Source organism: Acipenser ruthenus, chromosome 2 (genome assembly GCF_902713425.1).
Source record: "Acipenser ruthenus chromosome 2, fAciRut3.2 maternal haplotype, whole genome shotgun sequence".
Lineage (NCBI taxonomy): Eukaryota > Metazoa > Chordata > Actinopteri > Acipenseriformes > Acipenseridae > Acipenser > Acipenser ruthenus.
Window position 1 is genome coordinate 17,361,024 of NC_081190.1, and position 20,219 is coordinate 17,381,242.

The 20,219-nt window shown below is 36.5% G+C and overlaps 1 protein-coding gene across 1 annotated transcript in view; it reads right to left on the reverse strand.

Moving 5' to 3' along the window:
- Positions 1–292: 292 nt before the first annotated feature.
- The window catches only part of LOC117973042 (ras-related protein Rab-3C), a 41,565-nt gene continuing 21,638 nt past the window's right edge, over positions 293–20,219 (reverse strand). Inside the window, exons 3-5 of the mRNA XM_058990285.1 lie at positions 19,392–19,510; positions 7,859–7,983; positions 293–4,872 (exon numbers count right to left, since the gene is read on the reverse strand). Of these exons, the coding sequence (XP_058846268.1) occupies positions 4,682–4,872; positions 7,859–7,983; positions 19,392–19,510 (435 nt within the window). The 3' untranslated portion in view covers positions 293–4,681. The remainder of the gene's footprint in view (positions 4,873–7,858; positions 7,984–19,391; positions 19,511–20,219) is intronic.

Consider the following 20,219-nt stretch of genomic DNA (forward strand, 5'->3'; position numbering starts at 1 on the left):
ACAGAATGCTATGCAATGACAAGCAAATCCACTCAACACATAGCCCCATTCAAACCAGCAGGAGGTGGACAAATTATTTTTTTAGTTAATGGACATCACCTGAGGGAGGATAAAGGACAAGTGCTAGCAGCAGGGGCTTCACCCAGGACCTTCTGCACCAACAATTAAAATATTACTTCTGTGCAAGAGAAACACTTGAGAATCCCAGGACAGCATGCAGTCTTTACTTTCACACACAACCGCAAAGAGAGCGCACAGACTCAATCTCATCACAGAAACACACACACAAGAGTCCATTAATACAAGCTGTATATTTATTATCATCTCAAAAACACTTTTTTGTTGTTGTCCATAATTCACATACAAACAAAATACCCAGTTCTAATATAATCCATACAAGATAACTAGAATAAAACTGTGCACAATGATATATCGTTAGTTTAGGTCCATAGGGTTATATTAGAAAGACATACATATATTTGTGAAACAGCTGTTTAATATCGCCATTGCCACTATAACATCAGGGTTTGAAATGCACCACCTTTTATTATTATTCTGTTTAACCAGTTTAGCTACATCTAATATTCAAAATAGCATTTACCAATAATACTGTAAAAAATAAAAAAGGTACACAAACATCACTTAGTGTTCATTGCAGCTGTTGATAAGGTATTAAGAGGTGTTCTCCAGTCGGCACTATTATCTGTTAGTGCTTCATTGTGCCTTAAAAAGTCAAGGATACAACTTGACTTAAAATCAGCTGCAAGTTTATTTCTTGGAAAACTCTGGAGACAGGCAATGATGTAAGCAGAAAGAACTAACTTGGCATTCACTACATCACACACAGTGAAAACTTGACAAGATGCAAAACCTTATATTTTAACTCATTGTTGCTGTGCATAACAATTACGTCATATAGTAAGTAGTTGTTTTTTTTTCATTTCACTTATTTGGGTGCCCAAAAGCATGATCAGAAGCCAGTGGAAGCTAGCAGTTAACTTTAACATCTGCAAATAGGTAGCGTTTCACTGGCTTGATTCAGGATCAGTTTCTCACTGAGAATCTAGCCGAACGTGTTGTAGTGTTTTCACTTAATGTTACCATAAAAGGAAATCAAAAGCATATATGCAGTTCTGCTACAAACATTCAGAGGAATGAACCCGCATTTAAGACCCATCATAATATTTGATTACTCTTTGCATTGTCCACTTCATGTGTATTTTGGCTTGCAGTAACGCTGCTGAAATGACCCTCCAGGTGAGATTCTACAGTTCCAGCATGGTGACATTCACAGATGCATTTGTAAAGATTCATTCAAATGATCATTTTTAAAAAGGGCTAATTTATTACCCTGAAGAGTATACTATCGTACTACAGTATTCACTTCTATTACAGCGACATACATCAAAAGTACAACACTGGAAATGTCTGAATTAATTTGATATAGTTTGTGTAGAAGCACACATTTTATTTCACCCACAATACATAATATTGATTGCAGGGCTGCAAACTTGACTTCACAGAAACTAATGAGAAGCCACAAGCATATAATTAGAAAAAAAAAAAAAAAAAACCTGATGCTGCTATTTTTAGCACCAGGCTGTCAAGCGTATAAGCCTGCAATGCGTTGTTTAACGGTACAATATTACACAACAAACCAAACCAAACTCTAATTATGTTGTCACACTGGCAGTCACAATATCACACAATTACAGCAGATATACATGGTTACACCAGATTATATACAGGGAACAGCTCATTAAATCTTGCACGTCTTGGCCCATTGCACCTCAGAACTGAGGTTGCACAAACTATAAAAAAAGTCATTTATTCTTATTTAATATTTCATGCAACATTTAAGACCATACACTCAAAACTTATGCCCATTCTCAAAGTTTCATTTCACACAAACACGACAGACTGTCTGCCAGTAAAACCATTTATGGTAACATTCTTAAAATTGGAATTTATTTCTGAAATGTGTGTACCATTAAACAGTTTGTTTTTTTTTTCAGCTGCCTATTTAATTAAAAACTGATTTTTGGTTTTACTAAAACTGTGAATGAAATATAATCATATTTTTAGTAAATATAATCATATTTTTAGTAAATGAATCTGCATGGTCATGTCTGTATTAAAGCTGGTACATGTGTGTGCTAATCTTTTCAGCAAACATGCTTGTAAAGAGACGAGAAACAGAATTAACAGGATTGCACAGAAATGAATTTGGGTTTGCGGGCTACAAAGTCTGACAGCATTGTGCAAAAAAAACCAGACAAAGCTAGGTGTTTTCAGTAGTTGTTGTTCTTCAAATGCATCATTGTTACTTTCAAGGTGTGGGTCTAATGTTAAGAAAATCATCTATGAAGAGAAATGCACTCAAAATAAATACTCACCAGTTAACAAAGACAGGCAGTTAAAGAGAAATGTCCAGCAAAAAAAAATAGTAAAGTATATTGCATTTGTTCATAGTATTAAAAAAAGTAAACCCATTACCAACATTGGGACCTCAGGCCCATATTCACCAATATACTGGCAAATGCATAATACCAAATAAGAGTAGAGATTTAAAACAGTGGGGTTTTTAGAAAATGCTTTACATTTATTTTTGGCGAAGTTAAAGTATGGCTGAATGAATGCTTAACAATAGTCTTTTTCTGTCTCCCAAAAGGTTATCTTCTATAAAAAAAAAAAAAAAAAAACAGTGAGCTAGTGTCTTTTTAGAAAGCTGTAGTGTAAACGAATAATAATAAAAAAAAAAACCTGCAGAAATGTAGAGACTGTGAATACTATTTAATACATTCAGATATTAGGCTGCTAAAAGGCCACACATTTTTCAGGTAGTTTATATTTTGCAGTGCATTGAGTTACAACACAACCAAACGGAACAGTAGCTGAGAACTCAGCAGTGTTTGAGCCCAAGTACCAATCACATTAACAAAGGTCAGATACATACATAAACTCACACACAGGGCACTGCAGTAAACAAGCAAGCCACATTAAGCGTTTAAAAAAAATAATAGAAAGGGAAAGGCAATATATTGTTGTCATGGAGAGAGAAGACCTCAGTAAATCAAGCCTGGAATACTGCAGTGTATAATCAAAAACTCTTGCACCAGAGCCTAAAGCGGATGATCAGACAAGTTCAGAGCTAGAAAATCATTTTTCTCGATCCAGCAGAATATATAATACATCATTCGGTTGCCAGAAAATAGTCCCACACTGCTTTTTTGTCAATGTTGATAAATGAAAGTTATTTATCATGTGGTATATTTGCCTGTGCATTTTAAAATGTAAAAGAACAGTTATGCTGAATTCATTCAGTTTTTTTCTGGTGAACTAGGTACAACTGCTACAAATATACAAACAGGTGGAGTTTGTATATGTGAACACACAGACATCTTTCACCCAGGGAGGGATTTGATTATTTGGCACCTCCTGTATTGGGAGATCTGAGCTTGCTTCTCGAGCACATTCTGATGCTTGATCTGAATCACACAATACACTGCAGACCAACAAGGCTGTTCCAATCCAGGCAGCATACTAACATGTATTAACATTAGGGGCAAGCAAACCCAAGGGCTAATTACCTGTAATAAAACTATTTGAATGATATAAAACTAGCAAGAAACATGCTAAACATGTTAGTTTTAATCAGTTAAAATTGTTGTATTCCTTTTAGAAAAGTGCGTCTCCCTCTGCACTTGTTTTGTTAAGTAGAGCCCTATGTGTCTGCTTTTGGTTTACTCAACACACTTGGAAATTGAGGTTAACGTGCAGATCAAAGTATATCTTGCAGATTTGACTGTTTGCCAGAACTCTGAATTTATATATATATATATATATATATATATATATATATATATATATATATATATATATATATATATATAAGAAAGTGTGTGCACGTGTGTTAATACAAGTGTTTCAAGATCTAGCTACAGAGTGCACAACCTTTTTCGGTTCTCATTTGGAATCTGTCTTGCATTCTTTCATATCCAACGACAAACATCACTGAGTGTATGTGACTTTACATAAGGAAAGTCATTTCTCAAAATGAGCTGCTTAATGTAGGCTTAAAAAAAATAATGTATGTCCCATATATTGATATATAAAGAGAATACGTACATGGAGTGCTGTGTTTAGTTCACTCATGAGGACGGCCTTAAACAACCCACTCGCCCCTCTATGGGTTTGTTACTTATTTGGCCATTATTTTTTGTGCAGAAAACTACAGTATTCCATGAACGTTAATGGAGTAACCTAAATTTATTAAACTTATCTATATTGGCTTTACTTTGAAACTTACCACTGCCTGTAAGTGACAAACGTCACCAACTGGTAAATAATTTGGTAGTCTACCTATTTACTGATGTCATAGTCAAAACAATAAATACATATATGATTTTTTTTTATATGTAAATCAACATATTACCACTGAAAAATACTTCTTAGTGTATGTACAATCAGCTTGAGTAGTTTTGTTGATTGCTCCATTAAGTGCACTAAAACAAGACATTTCCAGAGAACAGTACTCTGTACATAACAGCAAAATACAACTTTTATTTCTTTATCGTTTATTAAGATATGGATAAATGAAAATTTCAAAGACTAAAATCTAAGGATTTTCATATCTTGGCAACGGCACACATTACCACTGCCTCTGAGCTGCTAGCAGTTCCTAACAGCCACAGTTAGGTTCTTGTAGCGGAGGAGGGTTTTCTGTTAGCTTTGTGTTCGGTTTCCCAGCGGTCACAGCAGGGTTGGTTTCTAAACTCTCTGACATCCTGTCACAGATGATGTCCACAAGCTGCTCAAATGTCTGTTTAACGTTTATGTTGTCCTTTGCGCTAGTTTCAAAGAATTCAAATCCTTCAAAGACAAACGGAAAAATGGTTATTATATACAGGTTTATGTTTCTACCTTCTACATATTACCAACACAGCCAATATATTTCTCACCATGATTAATCTTTCTCAAGCAATATGAGATTTTGAAAATTAATTTAAATTCTGTGTGTTGGTTATCCCTCTTGTTTTCATTTTCTCAGGAACCTTGTGTTTTTAAACTAATTATTTAATTATTTATTTCTTAGCAGACGCCCTTACCCAGGGCGACTTACAATTGTTACAACATATCACATTATACATTATTTCACATTATACAGATATCACATTATTTTTACATACAATTACCCATTTATACAGTTGGGTTTTTACTGGAGCAATCTAGGTAAAGTACCTTGCTCAAGGGTACAGCAGCAGTGTCCCCTACCAGGGATTGAACCCACGACCCTCCGGTCAAGAGTCCAGAGCCCTAACCACTACTCCACACTGCTGCACACTGCTTGAAGGGTTACAATGAACATTAAAGTTGGTTCTGTGTAGAAGGCAGTGATTTATACATCCTGTAAATTAAGATAACATTCTGGGGGAAATGCATCCTGCATGTGGTTTTCACCGTATAAGGTATTACTCCATGAGTGAATGCAGGGCCCCGAGAGGGATGAAGAGAATGATCTCAGATGTAGCATCTACCTGTATAAACAATGTGGTTTGTGCAAGACAATTGAGTTCTCCAGACCTTCGTCATCTCCAGGTTGTCTTTGAGGGCTTCTCCCCGTTCAGGAAATATTGATCAATTATCGTGTAACTGTATAAGACAGCTGACTAATATTTCCAATATTTGCAAATAACTGTTTTGTTTTGTACTATCAGTAACCATGGATATTATTATTATTATTATTATTATTATTATTATTATTATTATTATTATTATTATTATTATTATTAATAGTAGTAGTAGTAGTCATAGTAGTAGTAGTATTTAATAAATACAATTTGATTATTAACATTTACCAATGTTAATGCTACGATTCTATCGTGGACATCATGAAAATCGTGATTTTGAATAGAGTCCAAATCTTGGAGATAGATGTAAAAACACATTTGATTATGCACTTCCTTTATTTCCTTTAAAAAATGCAGTATGTCATGCACTGAAAATACAAATCTGTGAGTATCTGTAAATTGTTTGGTTGTGTATGCATGCAGCATTTATGTGTAGCTATGTAGGTCAGCGATGCGATTGCTGAGAGAGCAAGCATGTAAATGGGTGACGACCAAAATACAAAAAATAAATGTGAGTGAGCTGTTTTCTGTAAAGACAGAACAACAAATGTTTAGTGACTTACAGAGGCTTTCTTTACAACATGCTGTTTCAGAATCATGGAAAACTCTAAAGCCTGGTTCATACTTCTTTACATATGAATACAATACGTCAGGTGCAGACAGCTATAAAATCTGTGCGGCTTCACTATTTGCTGTACGAAGGACGCATCGTGCCGCAGCCCTTTTGTCTGCTCAAAGTAGTCGCAGCTGTTGTTCATACTTTAAATACAGACTGCATGCGCCGTCACCTGGGAACTCCCGTCCACGGTGGAATAGCCTGGACTCGGAGATGACGTCATTCTGACTTGTCGCACAGGGTCGGAGATCCTCAATTCCGACACTACATTATTTGGTGACGTGAATTCTTGTTTTTTTTTTACCATACCTCGCCCGTGAAGTGTACTAAAAATGATTGTGCCAAAATCATAACCATTGTTAATGAATTGTCATTGATATTTAATAATTCATATTAAATAACTATTAATTAATAATACAAAGGTTTAGGATAATTGGTATAGCAATAAATAAATAAAACCACAGCCCTGTAAAATGCTTACACTAATTAAATTATAATTCAATATTTTTTTTAAAATATTTAAGATAATTCAATAAGCAAGGCTACAGCAACAGCAAGAGACTGTGGGAAAGGTGGCCCAGGATCTCGAGGTCAACCAAGGCCGGTTGATAGAACATGCAGCTGCAAATGAGGTGGATGGGAGGAGAAGGAGGAGGAGGAGGAGGAGGAGGAGGAGGAGGAGGAGGAGGGGAAGAAAAAACTTGGGATTGAAAGAGTTAAGTCTCAGTTTTAGGTTATTGGGATAAACCAGTGAGGGAAAGCAGAGGCCACTTGAATAGCAGCAAGCAATATCGATATTTCTAGTTTTTATATTATATGGCAGGTTGTATCTTAAATCAGTATTGTTATTTTTTTATGTTTTAGATGTACAGTCAAATCTATCTAACAGCTACTGAATATCCGGTTTAAAGTGGTTGTTAGGTACTGGCCTTCAGCTGAAAGTGAATACAAAGTCAGTTTTTCCGCTTCTGTGTGGAAAAAAAAACCCTTCTCATTAACTAATGAAACTTGGAATCAAGCAATGGGCATTGTGTAAAATATAGTCAAGCATAGGAGGATTTTAACAACATGCATGTCAAAATTGTATTATTCCAGACTTTCAGGATGAGGTGTGAGGAAAGGTTAGGTGTTAGCCAAATAAATGTGTTTAATTAACAGCCCCAGTTCTGTAATAAGAAAGTATGCAAGCCCCCAGTCGATTTATTCCATATCTATCTATCTATTTATTTATCTAGATAGATAGATAGATAGATAGATATATAGATAGATAGATAGATAGATAGATAGATAGATAGATAGATAGATAGATAGATAGATAGATAGATAGATAGATAGATACAGTTTCTACTCAAAAGAGCCAGCTTCCTGATGTTTAGGAATGATTAACATACCTTTGTCAAGGGAAAGTGTGTATTACAAATGCCTACTGATGCTGTGCAACACAAGAATCAGACAAAAAATAACTCAATTGAAAAGGTATATAGGTTCTTAAATGATGAATCACTAAAATAAGTAATTGTATACATAATATACTCTAACAACATTCAAAATGTTGAGCAATTACTAATATTTATATCTCTTTCCTAAAAAAAAGGTAAAGTCGAATACCTACCAAGCTGTTCTGCTAACTGCTTGCCCCTCTCAGTGGAGATGACTCTTTCATCTTCCATGTCACATTTGTTACCAGCCAGTATCACCTGTGCGTTGTCCCAGGAGTAGGTTTTGATCTGGGTGGACCTAGAAAAAAGATACAGAAAAATAAAAGTAGGGGAAGATGATTTCAGAAAGGCAGGTGCACACTCAAGGAGCGAGGCACAATTACTGTTACAAGCCGACTTGTAAACTTAATGCTGATTCAGTGACCTCGGTCTGTTGTTTACAGTAATTATTCTGCCAAAACTACACTACGTGCCCAATGTTTTTCAAATGTACCTAGCAATTTGAGACAATACAGTTGTAATTCATAGCGACAAAGAAAAAACTTTGCTGCACAGTGTCAGGTGCTATCCTGTTTTGCGATAAACTGCTTTCATTACAGCATTCATTTAAGAGAATGTATTATAGTGAATAGGTTATTAATATATTTTATTAACCTTTGAAATCTGTGTAACAAGCCAGGTTCGCCAATTCACTGGTCATGAACACAAAACATGTATAATTAACTCTGAACATCTGTTTGCGATATTTATCTTTTGTAATTACTCTGCGTCTAATGTTGTTATTTTTAAATGGTTCTTTATCTAACACTATAAAATGCTGTATTCAGTGGAATATGATTAACTGTACACCTTGTTGTGTGCATATGTCTCATTCAGTAAATATACACTGAGTGTACAAAACATTAGGAACACCTGCTCTTTCCATGAAAAAATAGACTGACGATGTGAATCCAGATGAAAGCTATGATCCTTTATTGATGTAACCTGTTAAATCCACTTCAATCAGTGTAGATGAAGGAGAGACAGGTTAAAGAAAGATTTTTAAGCCTTGACACAATTGAGACATGGATTGTGTACTGTATGTGTGCCATTCAGAGGGTAAATGGGCAAGACAAAAGATTTAAGTGCCTTTGAACGGGGTATGGTAGTAGGTGCCAGGCGCACCGGTTAGAGTGTGTCAAGAACTGCAACGCTGCTGGGTTTTTCACGCTCAACAGTTTCCCGTGTGTATCAAGGATGGTCCACCACTCGTCGTACCTTGACATGAATGGGGTATGGCAGCTGACGACACAAGAAACTGCAGTTGCAGTGGGCTAAGGAACAAAAACACTGGAGGATTGGAAAAACATTGACTGGTCTGATGAATCCCGGTTCCTGCTGTTTCATGCTGATGGGAGGACTAGGGTATGGAGAAAACCACATGATTACATGCATCCATCATGCCGCGTGTCAGCATTGCAGGCTGGTGGTGGTGGTGTGATGGTGTGGGGTGTGTTTTCATAGCACACATTGGGCCCCTTGATAAAAGTGGAGCAACGTTTGAATGCCACAGGATATCTGAACATCATTGCCAATCAGGTGCATCCCTTCATGGCAGCAGTGTATCCATCTGCTAATGGATTTTTTCAGCAGGATAATGCCCCATGCCACAAGGCTAGGATTGTCCAGGAATGGTTCCACAAACATGACAGTGAATTCAGCTTACTGCAGTGGCCTGCCCAGTCACCAGATCTCAATCCAATTGAGCATCTGTGGGATGAGATGGAACAAGCTATTCAGAGTAGAGATCCACTACCAGCCAACTTGACACAACTGTAGGAAGCATTGGAGTCAACATGGGCCAGCATCCCTGTGGAACGCTTTCGACACCTTGTAGAGTCCATGCCCCGACGAATTGAGGCTGTTCTGAGGGCAAAAGGGGGTGCAATTCAATATTAGGAAGGTGTTCCTAATGTTTTGTACACTCAGTGTATATGGAGTGGTTAGGGCTCTGGACTCTTGACCGGAGGGTCGTGGGTTCAAATCCCGGTGGGGACACTGCTGCTGTACCCTTGAGCAAGGTACTTTACCTAGATTGCTCCAGTAAAAACCCAACTGTATAAATGGGTAATTGTATGAAAAAATAATGTGATATCTTGTAACAATTGTAACTCGCCCTGGATAAGGGCGTCAGCTAAGAAATAAATAATAATAATAATAATAACAAAAATCGTAATAATAATATTTGTCTTTGATAGTGTGATGTAGGTTGTCAATCAGGCAGGTAGGAAACATACAGGTAAGCGCTTTTATTTATTATCACAAAAATAAACAAGCAAGTCACCTAACAAAGGCTTCTAGGGAGACAAGGTATAACACATAGACAGAGCTTTCATACACAGAGCCAGACAAGCTACTGATAGCAGTCTGCCTGTCACTTTTTCTTAGTGCTTGTGTCAGCATTCCAATTCAGCCCTACAGCAAAGAAAAGCCCTTGTACAATGTTTTTTTTTTATAAGCTCTTGCACTACATTTCTAATGATGTATTTTCATTGCTATCTTCATCCCTAGCACTGCTTATGTAGGTACAGACTTCAAGTACTGATCGTTCTGCTGGATCAGGAAAACATATAGAAGCTACAGGAATTGCACTTCTGGCACACGCAGTTCCCATGAGTGTGATATAAAAGGAAGTGAAAAAGATATTAAACAGGTTGTGAAGGCTCCTCGTGGGAATAGGTCCTTTTCACCTGGTACCTATGGAAACCAGAAGGACAGCGAGTGAGGAGAGTGACAGTGTGTTACGCTGCAGCGAAGCATTCTTTGTGAAAGCTGTGGTTGAGAAGCACTGACAGTCGTGAGCGCTGCATTTCAACTGCTGACGCACGACACGACCTTGAGGCGCCACAGCAACAGTGATGTGGTCTGGCACCTCAATGAGCTCTTAAAATGAAGAGCACATTGTGAGGAAGAGTAAACAAATAGTTTATTGGTTATGAAAGAAACAACAAGGCAGAAATGAATGGGCAAAGAGAATCTGATATATTAACACTGAGGACCCAATTTTAAAAGGGCAAGGCATTAATGTATTCATGTTAATTTCATCAGCGCTATAGGGCCTATTAAGGTGTCAGCCAAAAATCTGAGGAGTGGCCTCGTTTTCATTTTGGCCTCAAAGAGATTTTGAGACAGGACAAAGGTATGCCATTGCGAGCTAAACAAACCTCTTCCAAGCAGATCTTCAAAAAGCAAACGCTATTGCAGGGAAGCTACATCAACACAAAATAAATAAGGAGCTTGTGAGGGACACAACGTAGGAGGCAATGTATAGAAAACGAACAAGTAACGTAAGTTATCAAAATGTATTATTTATTTTAATAATAACAATTTAAAAAGTTTGTTGCGATGCATTTTTTATAAGCACATATCCAATTTGTGTTGGGTTTATTATGCACGGCCGCAGGTATTCCGAAAAATAGGACTTTAAACAACAGCATAAACAAAATTATAACGCTTAAATTACTTTTAGCAATTCTACACTGTACAGATACAGTTTCTGCACTGTAAATAAAGGCCTCAGTGGTGAAATGTTTACTACAGTATAATGGAAACAATGAATGCATATTTTATTATTACTGATAATCACAGAAAACGCATGCACAGTATGAAGCATTCCACATTAACGGCGAAGTCATTTTCTCTTGATTCTCCACTTTCCATGGATTGGTCAGTACTAACCAAATTGTGCCACAGTCCAACGTTTGTTATGTTAAAAATCATGGAGGATATAGTAGGACACAAACTCTTGAGTTTGCACATTGCCTTACATGTTTTTAGTTGGGTCTTTACTCTTACTGGTTGTCATGTCCTGAGAACGCATTAATAAACAAAGGCATCATAGATTTGTACATGTATTCTTGCTGTTATAATTAAATATTGAAAACCAGTAGCTGTACCAGTAACAGACACCCTACAGTGCCTGCTGCAGTACACACTCCCCATAGTGGAACTGTTGGTGGTATTAGTGATATGATACGGCTTCATTCTGGCATCCAGACCTCCTGCATTACTAGGGGTATACAACATTAATTAAAACAACATTTTAACACTACTGCCGCCTTGCTTGAGTGCTGAAAGAAATATTAATATAACAGTTCACACATTGAGGACTGCAAATTGAGATTTCACCGGGTGAGTTTCAGTCGCGGCACATGCTTGCTAAAGTGACGTACTGTACAGCCCAAGCTTTCAAACCATGTGTCTGGAGAAAATACTGTAAATGACACAGAGCACTCAATTTTGCAGCCATACCAATGAAATGTTTACTTAATTGGTTTTAATATTAGGAAACATACAGCAACTTAAAAAAAAACTCAATGCGGATCAACTAGTTAAATGTTTTCACAGTACAGTAGGTGGGTCTTATTGGCAACCATTACTGTTAAATCTGCCGCATTGCACCCTAGCTTTCGGTAATGCTGTGAAAGACGTTTAGAAAGGATTCTAAGACACTTTCCACTTAACATTTATAAAAGCAAAGCTCTTCAATCCACTGCATATCCTTCATAATGTGGAAAATTATGCTGCTGTTATTTTCCAACTGGGTATTGTAATTCTTCATTGTTTATATAACAATACAATAATGAGAGATGTGACCTTTTCTGCTGAAATGTCGCATTTACTTAGAAATGAATGAAACACGATTAATTGATTTGTTTTTCTATCGAAATATGTGTCTCCATGGATCAGTGAGATGACAGACATTCATCAGTCATGGGTTTAGCAACCCCCACTCAGGAAACAAAAATCACAGGAAAAAAAGCTTTTCAACTAATAATACCGAATGTGAGCTGCAGTGCCCAGCAGTATTCGCTTTCATGGTCATTGTATCAGATTCTTTCCCTGTCTGTAAACTGTACAAAAACAGGGTTACTGTCTGCTAACAGAATGCTAGGTAAAGAGTAGATAAAGTTCAAACAGAATACTTAAGTTGCACTATATAAATAACTTTAAGCTGCCTCTAGCTAAACTATGCAATATACATGCAAGTTTAAGAGGCATTACAAAACGATTCAGTACAGTCAGCCAATCAGCTTCCAGCTCTAGCGGGCTCTAATAGACAGTAGATGCGCGCTGGAATGTCTCAGCACCAACTGTGAATCAAATTTAAAATCAATCCGCACAAGTGCTGGCTTTTTATTTTTGACTTGCGGTATTTTTTAGCATAGCTCACATCTATTGGACAGTAAATACTAAACAAAGACGCAATTGGTCCAAATTAATTTTATTATCCACCAAAACCAGCCAATCAATAATTTGCATCGAAGAAAGCAACTAATCCTGTACCTGCAACTGCCGAGAGCCAATCACAGACAGTCAGCTCGACAGGAGCACAGACACAGCATCTTTCAACAACAACAAAGCGAGATGTGGACAGTTCAGTAACATTGCTCCATTCATATATAGATTCAGGATAGAAAGGCTTTGGCTGTTGTAGAAACATGGCGAGTTAGAAGGGATTTTACAGTGGTATTCCTCCAGCAATGTCCTGATTATAAATAGGGGTTTAAAACCTTAACAAGTTAATACAAAATAAAAATCGATTTACTAAATAAAAACTAATTGTTTTTCTCTTTATATGTATGTCATCCTTGTTCTTTATTTTAAAAATGTTCGGGACTACTTTCTTAGAACGTCTTTACTCAGCAGAAAGGTACCCGACGAATCAGTACAAGTTCAAGGTAAATCTAGGTTTTAAGGTGTTTTTTTTTTAAAGAAAACAATGGTAAAATAATTTTCTAATAGCAATAGTGCCCTCTTGATGATTGTTCTACTGTGTAAAAGTTGACCTTGACTTTCGTTAGTGCCCTCATCTTCGGCTTGGGACGCAGAACTCCCATTACGGTCAACTATCACACGGTAGAGTCATCATCGCCAGGCACCATCGCTTAAATAAGACACATACGTGGAAATTCAGAAACTCTTTAGCACCTTTTTTTCAGAAAAAAGAAAAACACCTACTGAAGTAACACATCTCAGAATTAAACTTTAATTAAGAGGTCTTGGTTGTTCTTAAGAAGCTTATTTCTAGTTTTGAAAGGTGTTTTTTTTCTGAGAAAGTGGTGCTAACAACACTTCCCCCATTATTCTGAAACAGCATAGCAACAATGCACCCTGACAACAGTATGGCTGTGTCTCTCTGATTATGAGATTCAATAAAACTGAAATGCTAATGATGCCCACATCTTTTATGATCATACAATTGAAATTCTAAAGTATGGGCTTTCTAAAGGTAATAACTAGGCAGGCACATACAGAGGGTCCTCATAACTGTTTAATAAGCGCACAGTAAGTGAACTAAACAAATGCAATCTGAAAACATCTATACCAAAATGTTGAGGTACAAATTGTGCATGTTACATTTCAATATAGAATGAATAAATATTTCTTTAGAAATGATACTGTTTGACTGTTAGAGTAAACATTATTTTGTGTATATCTGAAGGCGTGGAACATACAGTGATCATTTATTTATGTAGGTGTAAATGCAAAACTGGAGCTATAAGTAACGTAAATAACCATGACTTACATGAAGTGTATTTTTAATATAAATATAAACACACGGGAGGTACACAAGAGGTTTAAATGATTAAAAAAATATTTTATTTCAGGATATTTCGGACAAAAGCCCATCTGTGTAGAAAGAATAGTAAACACGGTGCAGTAAACCTGCTACCATATACCACCAGATTCTAATACTCTCAATACGGGCTGATGTTTAAGCACAATTGTGTACTTGAACTAGTCCTAAAGCATTTAAACATCCAGACTTGGGACATTCAGTATTAGGAAACAGTATTAGAGACACATTAACATAATTGGCTCTTTTTGCTGCTACAGTACATTAACATTTGGTTCTCCTTTCATGGAGCAAAGCTTTGTACATGGATTCAAAATGTCTCTCATCTTAAGGTTAAACATCGATAAAGAACACATGGGGCTGCTGTTTGGCTTAGTGATTTTAATTGCTGTTCTTTACTGATGTGAAGCCTTTGCTCATTACTGTCATGTTATGCAAAATATTAGGAAGAAGGATCTATGAAAGTTAAAAAAGACTTAACAGGATGCATATAAATCACTGGATGCATATGGGGAGACAATCAAAAGAAGCGCTTTCTTAAGCAATAGGGTTTGTCAACTGTGTTTAACAGCACAGGGACTTTGCAGCTGCAGATAAGTACAAAGTGATGCTGTTTTAATTGGAAAATTAACTCCACAGCCTGAATAGTGTGAGCAAAATACAGGGTTTCTTTTTAAAGCATGAAATCCCCAAATGTTCACCACACACCACCCATATGGGTTTTCCTTTTACCCGTGTTCTTAATGAGTGCTGTTAATATTGTGATGATCTGTTATCAAGACCTATTGATGCTAAAAAAAATGCTATCCTCGTAAAACCACTGTAAATGTAGAACTGAGTACTGAGCAAGATGACAGTGATATAACTGAATTAATCACCCGCCCTCCAACTCCACCCTCTCCCTCAACCTCATTTGACGAACCAGAGAAGTTTATCTGTACCTTAGCACTACAAAAGGCCTGAACACAGATGGAGAAATCCTGACTCCTAATGAAAACTTCAGAAGTGTTTCAAAACTAGAAATAATACATTTCTAATTGAGAAACACTGTTTTTGTGTTTTTTTTAATGACAGAAGCAAATCTAAATAGCACCTCCTTTTAACTCTATATTAATAAGCACTCACTGTCCACGCTGCCTATATATAATGTACAATAAACATGTGTTGAAAATATGGTTGTCTTTCAAAATCACGTTTTCATCTCAGAGTATTTACTTTGCGTGAATACAGTGTAACGATATAACAATACAGAGGAAAGAGGTCCATGATAGAGAAGGCTTGACAGCTTTAGGGTGGCTGCATTAAGATCCTGCGCTTCATTAAAAAATGTTACTTTCTATGCTCTCTGTTGCAACTAATACCCTGTCCACACAAACAAAATAATTAGTAAATTATACCAAATACCACGTTGTTTATTATGGTTCGGCAGTTCTTGATTCCATTAGAAATAGCTGACATCATCTTAAGTTTATTCTAAATCTCATCTTGGGGCTGACCTGGTTGCTGTTTGTATTCTAGGTAAAAAGCCTGTGTTGATGTGATCAAACTTGACTTTTTCTGCTTCAGTGACCCAGTGGAAATGTGGATCACATCAATCCTAGTTCATATCTGGCCTGACCATGAGGACCAAGTTCTTCCTTTTCAGTTTTTCACGTAATTCTCTTATCCTGCAATCTTAACGTATGACCTTAAAGAACAATTGTATATTTTCAGCAGAATTGTTTATATTGCCGAATTTTCATTTCATTTTTCCACTGTAAAATGTCCCATAAGTTTGTTTCGGGCTACTCTGTTATAGTATACATGTTATAGAAAAAATATATATATTGTGACCAAGTGAACTATAAAATATATGGGAAAGTGGTGGACGGTGAGTATATTGGTCCAAGAGTGAAGAGAAGCCTGTATCCTCTCCATTGAATTTGGGTTACATAAGTAAGTTGTAGTCTTTGACTGCCAATGTCACAAAGACTACAATTCCCAGAGCTCCACAGGGGCGATTATTTTGAGACAAGGGTTTTCACCTGTCTCCAATTAGGCAGCCATAAAAGAGCATGGGTTTTTTTTCAAACGCGAGTGTGTGCAAAGGGTATGACATGCAGAGAGACCGATACGTACTGGAAACAGATTAAAGGTTGGTGTTCTACCTAGGGGAAACAATTGCTGCCTAGTTAAAGTGTTCTGTTTGGTCAGTAAACAGCTAGCTGTCTGACTTATAGAAAGGGGTAGTTAAAAGATAATTAAAAGGTTTAGTTAGTGCTCTTAATAAAGAGCTAGGTTTTGTTTTGTTTATTTTGTTTACGTTGTTGATATTTGATTTGTGTGACTCTGGATAAAAAGAACACGATAATAAACATACAGGCACCGCCCTGTTTACAATAAAATGCTGTTGTCCAGTGTGCTTGGTTCCGAAAGACTGTGTTCAAGACCCGAAAGAACCGTGACAAAACACCCCAGAATGTCACAATATATATATATATATATATATATATATATATATATATATATATATATATATATATATATATATATATATAGAAAGTTGTCTGAAAGCAGCATCAATACAGTGTTGATATATATTTGACAAGTGTTTTTCTTTAGGTTGGTTAGGCCTGTTTTCTTTTTTTCTACAGCAGCATAACAAAGTGACCTTCATATTCACTGTATTTATAAATAAAAGGCTGGTTTCACAGACTAATTGTGTACCGTTTTCAAACACAATTTCCCTTTTACACCCTAAACTGGAATTATGTATTTACTTCTTGACTAGTACAGTACATGTGTAATCTCTCCTTGTTGCTTTCACAATAGGGAGCTACGTTTGGAGCGCAGGAAGTACTTGTAATACTTTGCACTGCGCCGTACTTGCCTTCACACACATGAATTCAGGATTAGGCTGTTTTTTTTTTTGTTTTTTTTTTTTAACTACCAAAGTATTTCAATTGGTATCAGAGCACTCGTATTGCCTCTGGGTGAACAGTGGTATTGGACTACAAAATGTAACATTAGTGCTAATGAAACCAGCTTAAACACATACTGGGTCTAAGTGATGATGCTGTCATAGTATTGGTAATTACAATAAAGCACAATGGAATGTTTTCCCCTGACAAAAAAAACAGAACAGGTTTTTATTTTTATTTAATTGGCCATTAAGCTTTTGTTGTTTTTGAAGTGTAATGGCCAAATCCCCACTGAACAGCTGTACAAACTACCCAGTATTTTCTTTTATTGTATAAGGCTTTGAAAAGCTGTTCATGTAGGAGAAAAAGCAAAACAGAAAGTTCAAAATGTCAGAGAAGAAATGAAACAGGCTTTTCAAATTGATGGAGCGGCTACAAGCAGAGCTGAGATTTCTAAAAGGTGATAACGGTTTCCCTGGAAACCAGAAAGAATTCCTTTAATGGAGCAATAAGAATCAAGAGGCCAGCCAAATATCTACTTATGGCAAACAGTGTCTTCAATAAACAGATGCAAAGTGATACATATGTCACAAAACATGGTAAGTGTACTTAATCTGACAGAACTGAACTCCTAGGAGACATGGAAGGTTCAAAGAAATTCAAATAAAAAGTGTACTGTTGTATAGTGTTCATTTGGATCTGACTTGAAAATGTAATATTTTCCTGCAAACCCTGATGCGTACTAAAGACCAGACTTTCTTTCTGAAATTTTAAGTAATGCAATGTTATTGTCTGAGCCTTTGTTTCTGTTTATCTTATTGCGATATTGAAAGTAGAACTTGTGAGTTCCTGGGCTGAGACGCTTTTTGTCTTTTTGTGGGGTGTGAGCTTAAGCCTGGAACATACTGCCCGATGCAAATCTTTGTGAGCGGGCACAACACACTGCCCGATTGAAATCGTAGCAAGGGACGCACAATTTGGGGGTTTTTCTGATGTTTGACCTGCCCTGGATGCAAATCAATGACAATAGGCGAAAACATAAGGCGGTGTGATTGTGAAAACCACTTATGACTGGAGACATGCATATATTCTCTCTATTAAAAAAAATAATAATAAATATAAGTAATAACCATTCAAGGAGCAGTATATTTATTTTTGTTCATTCTAAATGTCATATATTATTAAACAACTAGCTTGCTCTGTTTGCTGTTCAAAGTCCTTTTTTGCGGGAAGACAGCAATGCCAGTCTTACCTCTGAGGGTTTCCTTTTCAGATAACCTGGGACACTGAGATAAGAAAGACGTGCAAACTTGAGCTAAGGGCATGACAAATGACTGGCGTTACACACTGCTGATTCATTGCACTGACTGCAGTGAAGGAACATTAAAAAAGGTGCTCAAATTGAAATGTCACCTCTTTTCCAGGATAACCAGTACTGTAACAGAATGTCAACACACACTGTACAGTTACTGGGAAGCCAAGCCTGTTATTCAAAAGGATTAAGATATTCAATGTGGCCACTACAACCCTTAATTACATTATTTGAGGATAACTTGAAACATTGTATTTAAAAATAAAAACTTTTGGTTTAAATTATCAGGCCGGTTTTAAATTGTTTTATTTGTAGGCTTAAATTGCACATTTTCAACACGGAGCTGTACAGTAACTCGTTCCACTGGCCCATTTGCTCCTATGATTCTCACATTGTATTTGTTGCTGAGGTTCAATTGTCAATCCGAAAAGAGTCCAGAATACTACCGAACTGATTTGAAGTTACTGTACGGTCTTTTACTGTTCACAAGACAATGCAGAGTATATGTAGTATTGTGCTCATCTCTTCCAATAGAGGAGCCCAGTGCAGGGAAATGCATGCTTCATTCTTGAAATTACTCTGTTAAAATATCCTCATGTAAGTAAAAAATGTGATCAAAATGTACTTCTTAAAATATTTAATCAGCATTTTATAAACAGCATTGTTTTAAATGATACGCAGCATGCTTATCGATAGAATCTATTTGCAGTGCAGTCTGTAACAATGCAGTGAGCAGAGAAGCTTTACTTCCACTCCCCCAGTATGGGAGAAGAATTTCCATGCTCAGAGAACATTCGTGGATTACAGCTTCAAATCAAAAGCAAACAAATCTTAAACAATAAGTGCATAAGTGATGAAATCCACACTTAACTCACCAGTCCTGCACAGCATTGAAGGATTCTTCATTGGTTATGTCGTACATTAAAAGAAATCCCATTGCGCCTCGGTAGTATGCTGTTGTAATTGTTCGGTACCTCTCTTGACCTGCTGTGTCCTATCAAACAAATATTTTAAAAGAATTAGTACGCTCTATGCTATTTCACTATTTTCTTCAACTTATTAATCAGCACTCAGTCAAGATTAATTTATAGTGTGCCAGACTTCATCCATAACTATTAAACACTCATTAGTGATGAATTTAGAAATATTAAAAGAAACTTCATGACAACCTCACATTTCATCTAGAATTTATGAAGCTTCTTTTAGTATTTCTACATGTGCCACACTTGACAAAAGTGCTAGAGGACAACTCTAATAAAAAGCAACACGAAATGAAGAACACAATCATTCCACCATGCACCGTCTGTACTTCGTTTGAAGGCTGGAATCTCCAAAAGTATACAACCTGTAAGCCAAAGAGGGGTGTTGATGAGACTGTCCAGATTCTGAAAACCAAACCAATAACCTTCTGATTCAGAAGGGAGTAGACAGCCTAGTTCTGACTCATCAATGTGATACTGTGACCTGTAAGACTAGGACAATAGATCAGACATTACAAATGAAGTAATGACCTGTTATCATCTTCTTTAGGGTTAAAAAACCCACTCCTTGTGATTGTTATTTTAGCCTCTGTATCTTATAAATCATAACAGTATGTCTAAACAGGCTAGTCTTAATAAAAGCAAAAGCCCAGAGCTACAGTAAATAACAATGGATGACCTATTCTCCTAGGAAAATGTTTCCATGGTAATTTACCTCTTAAC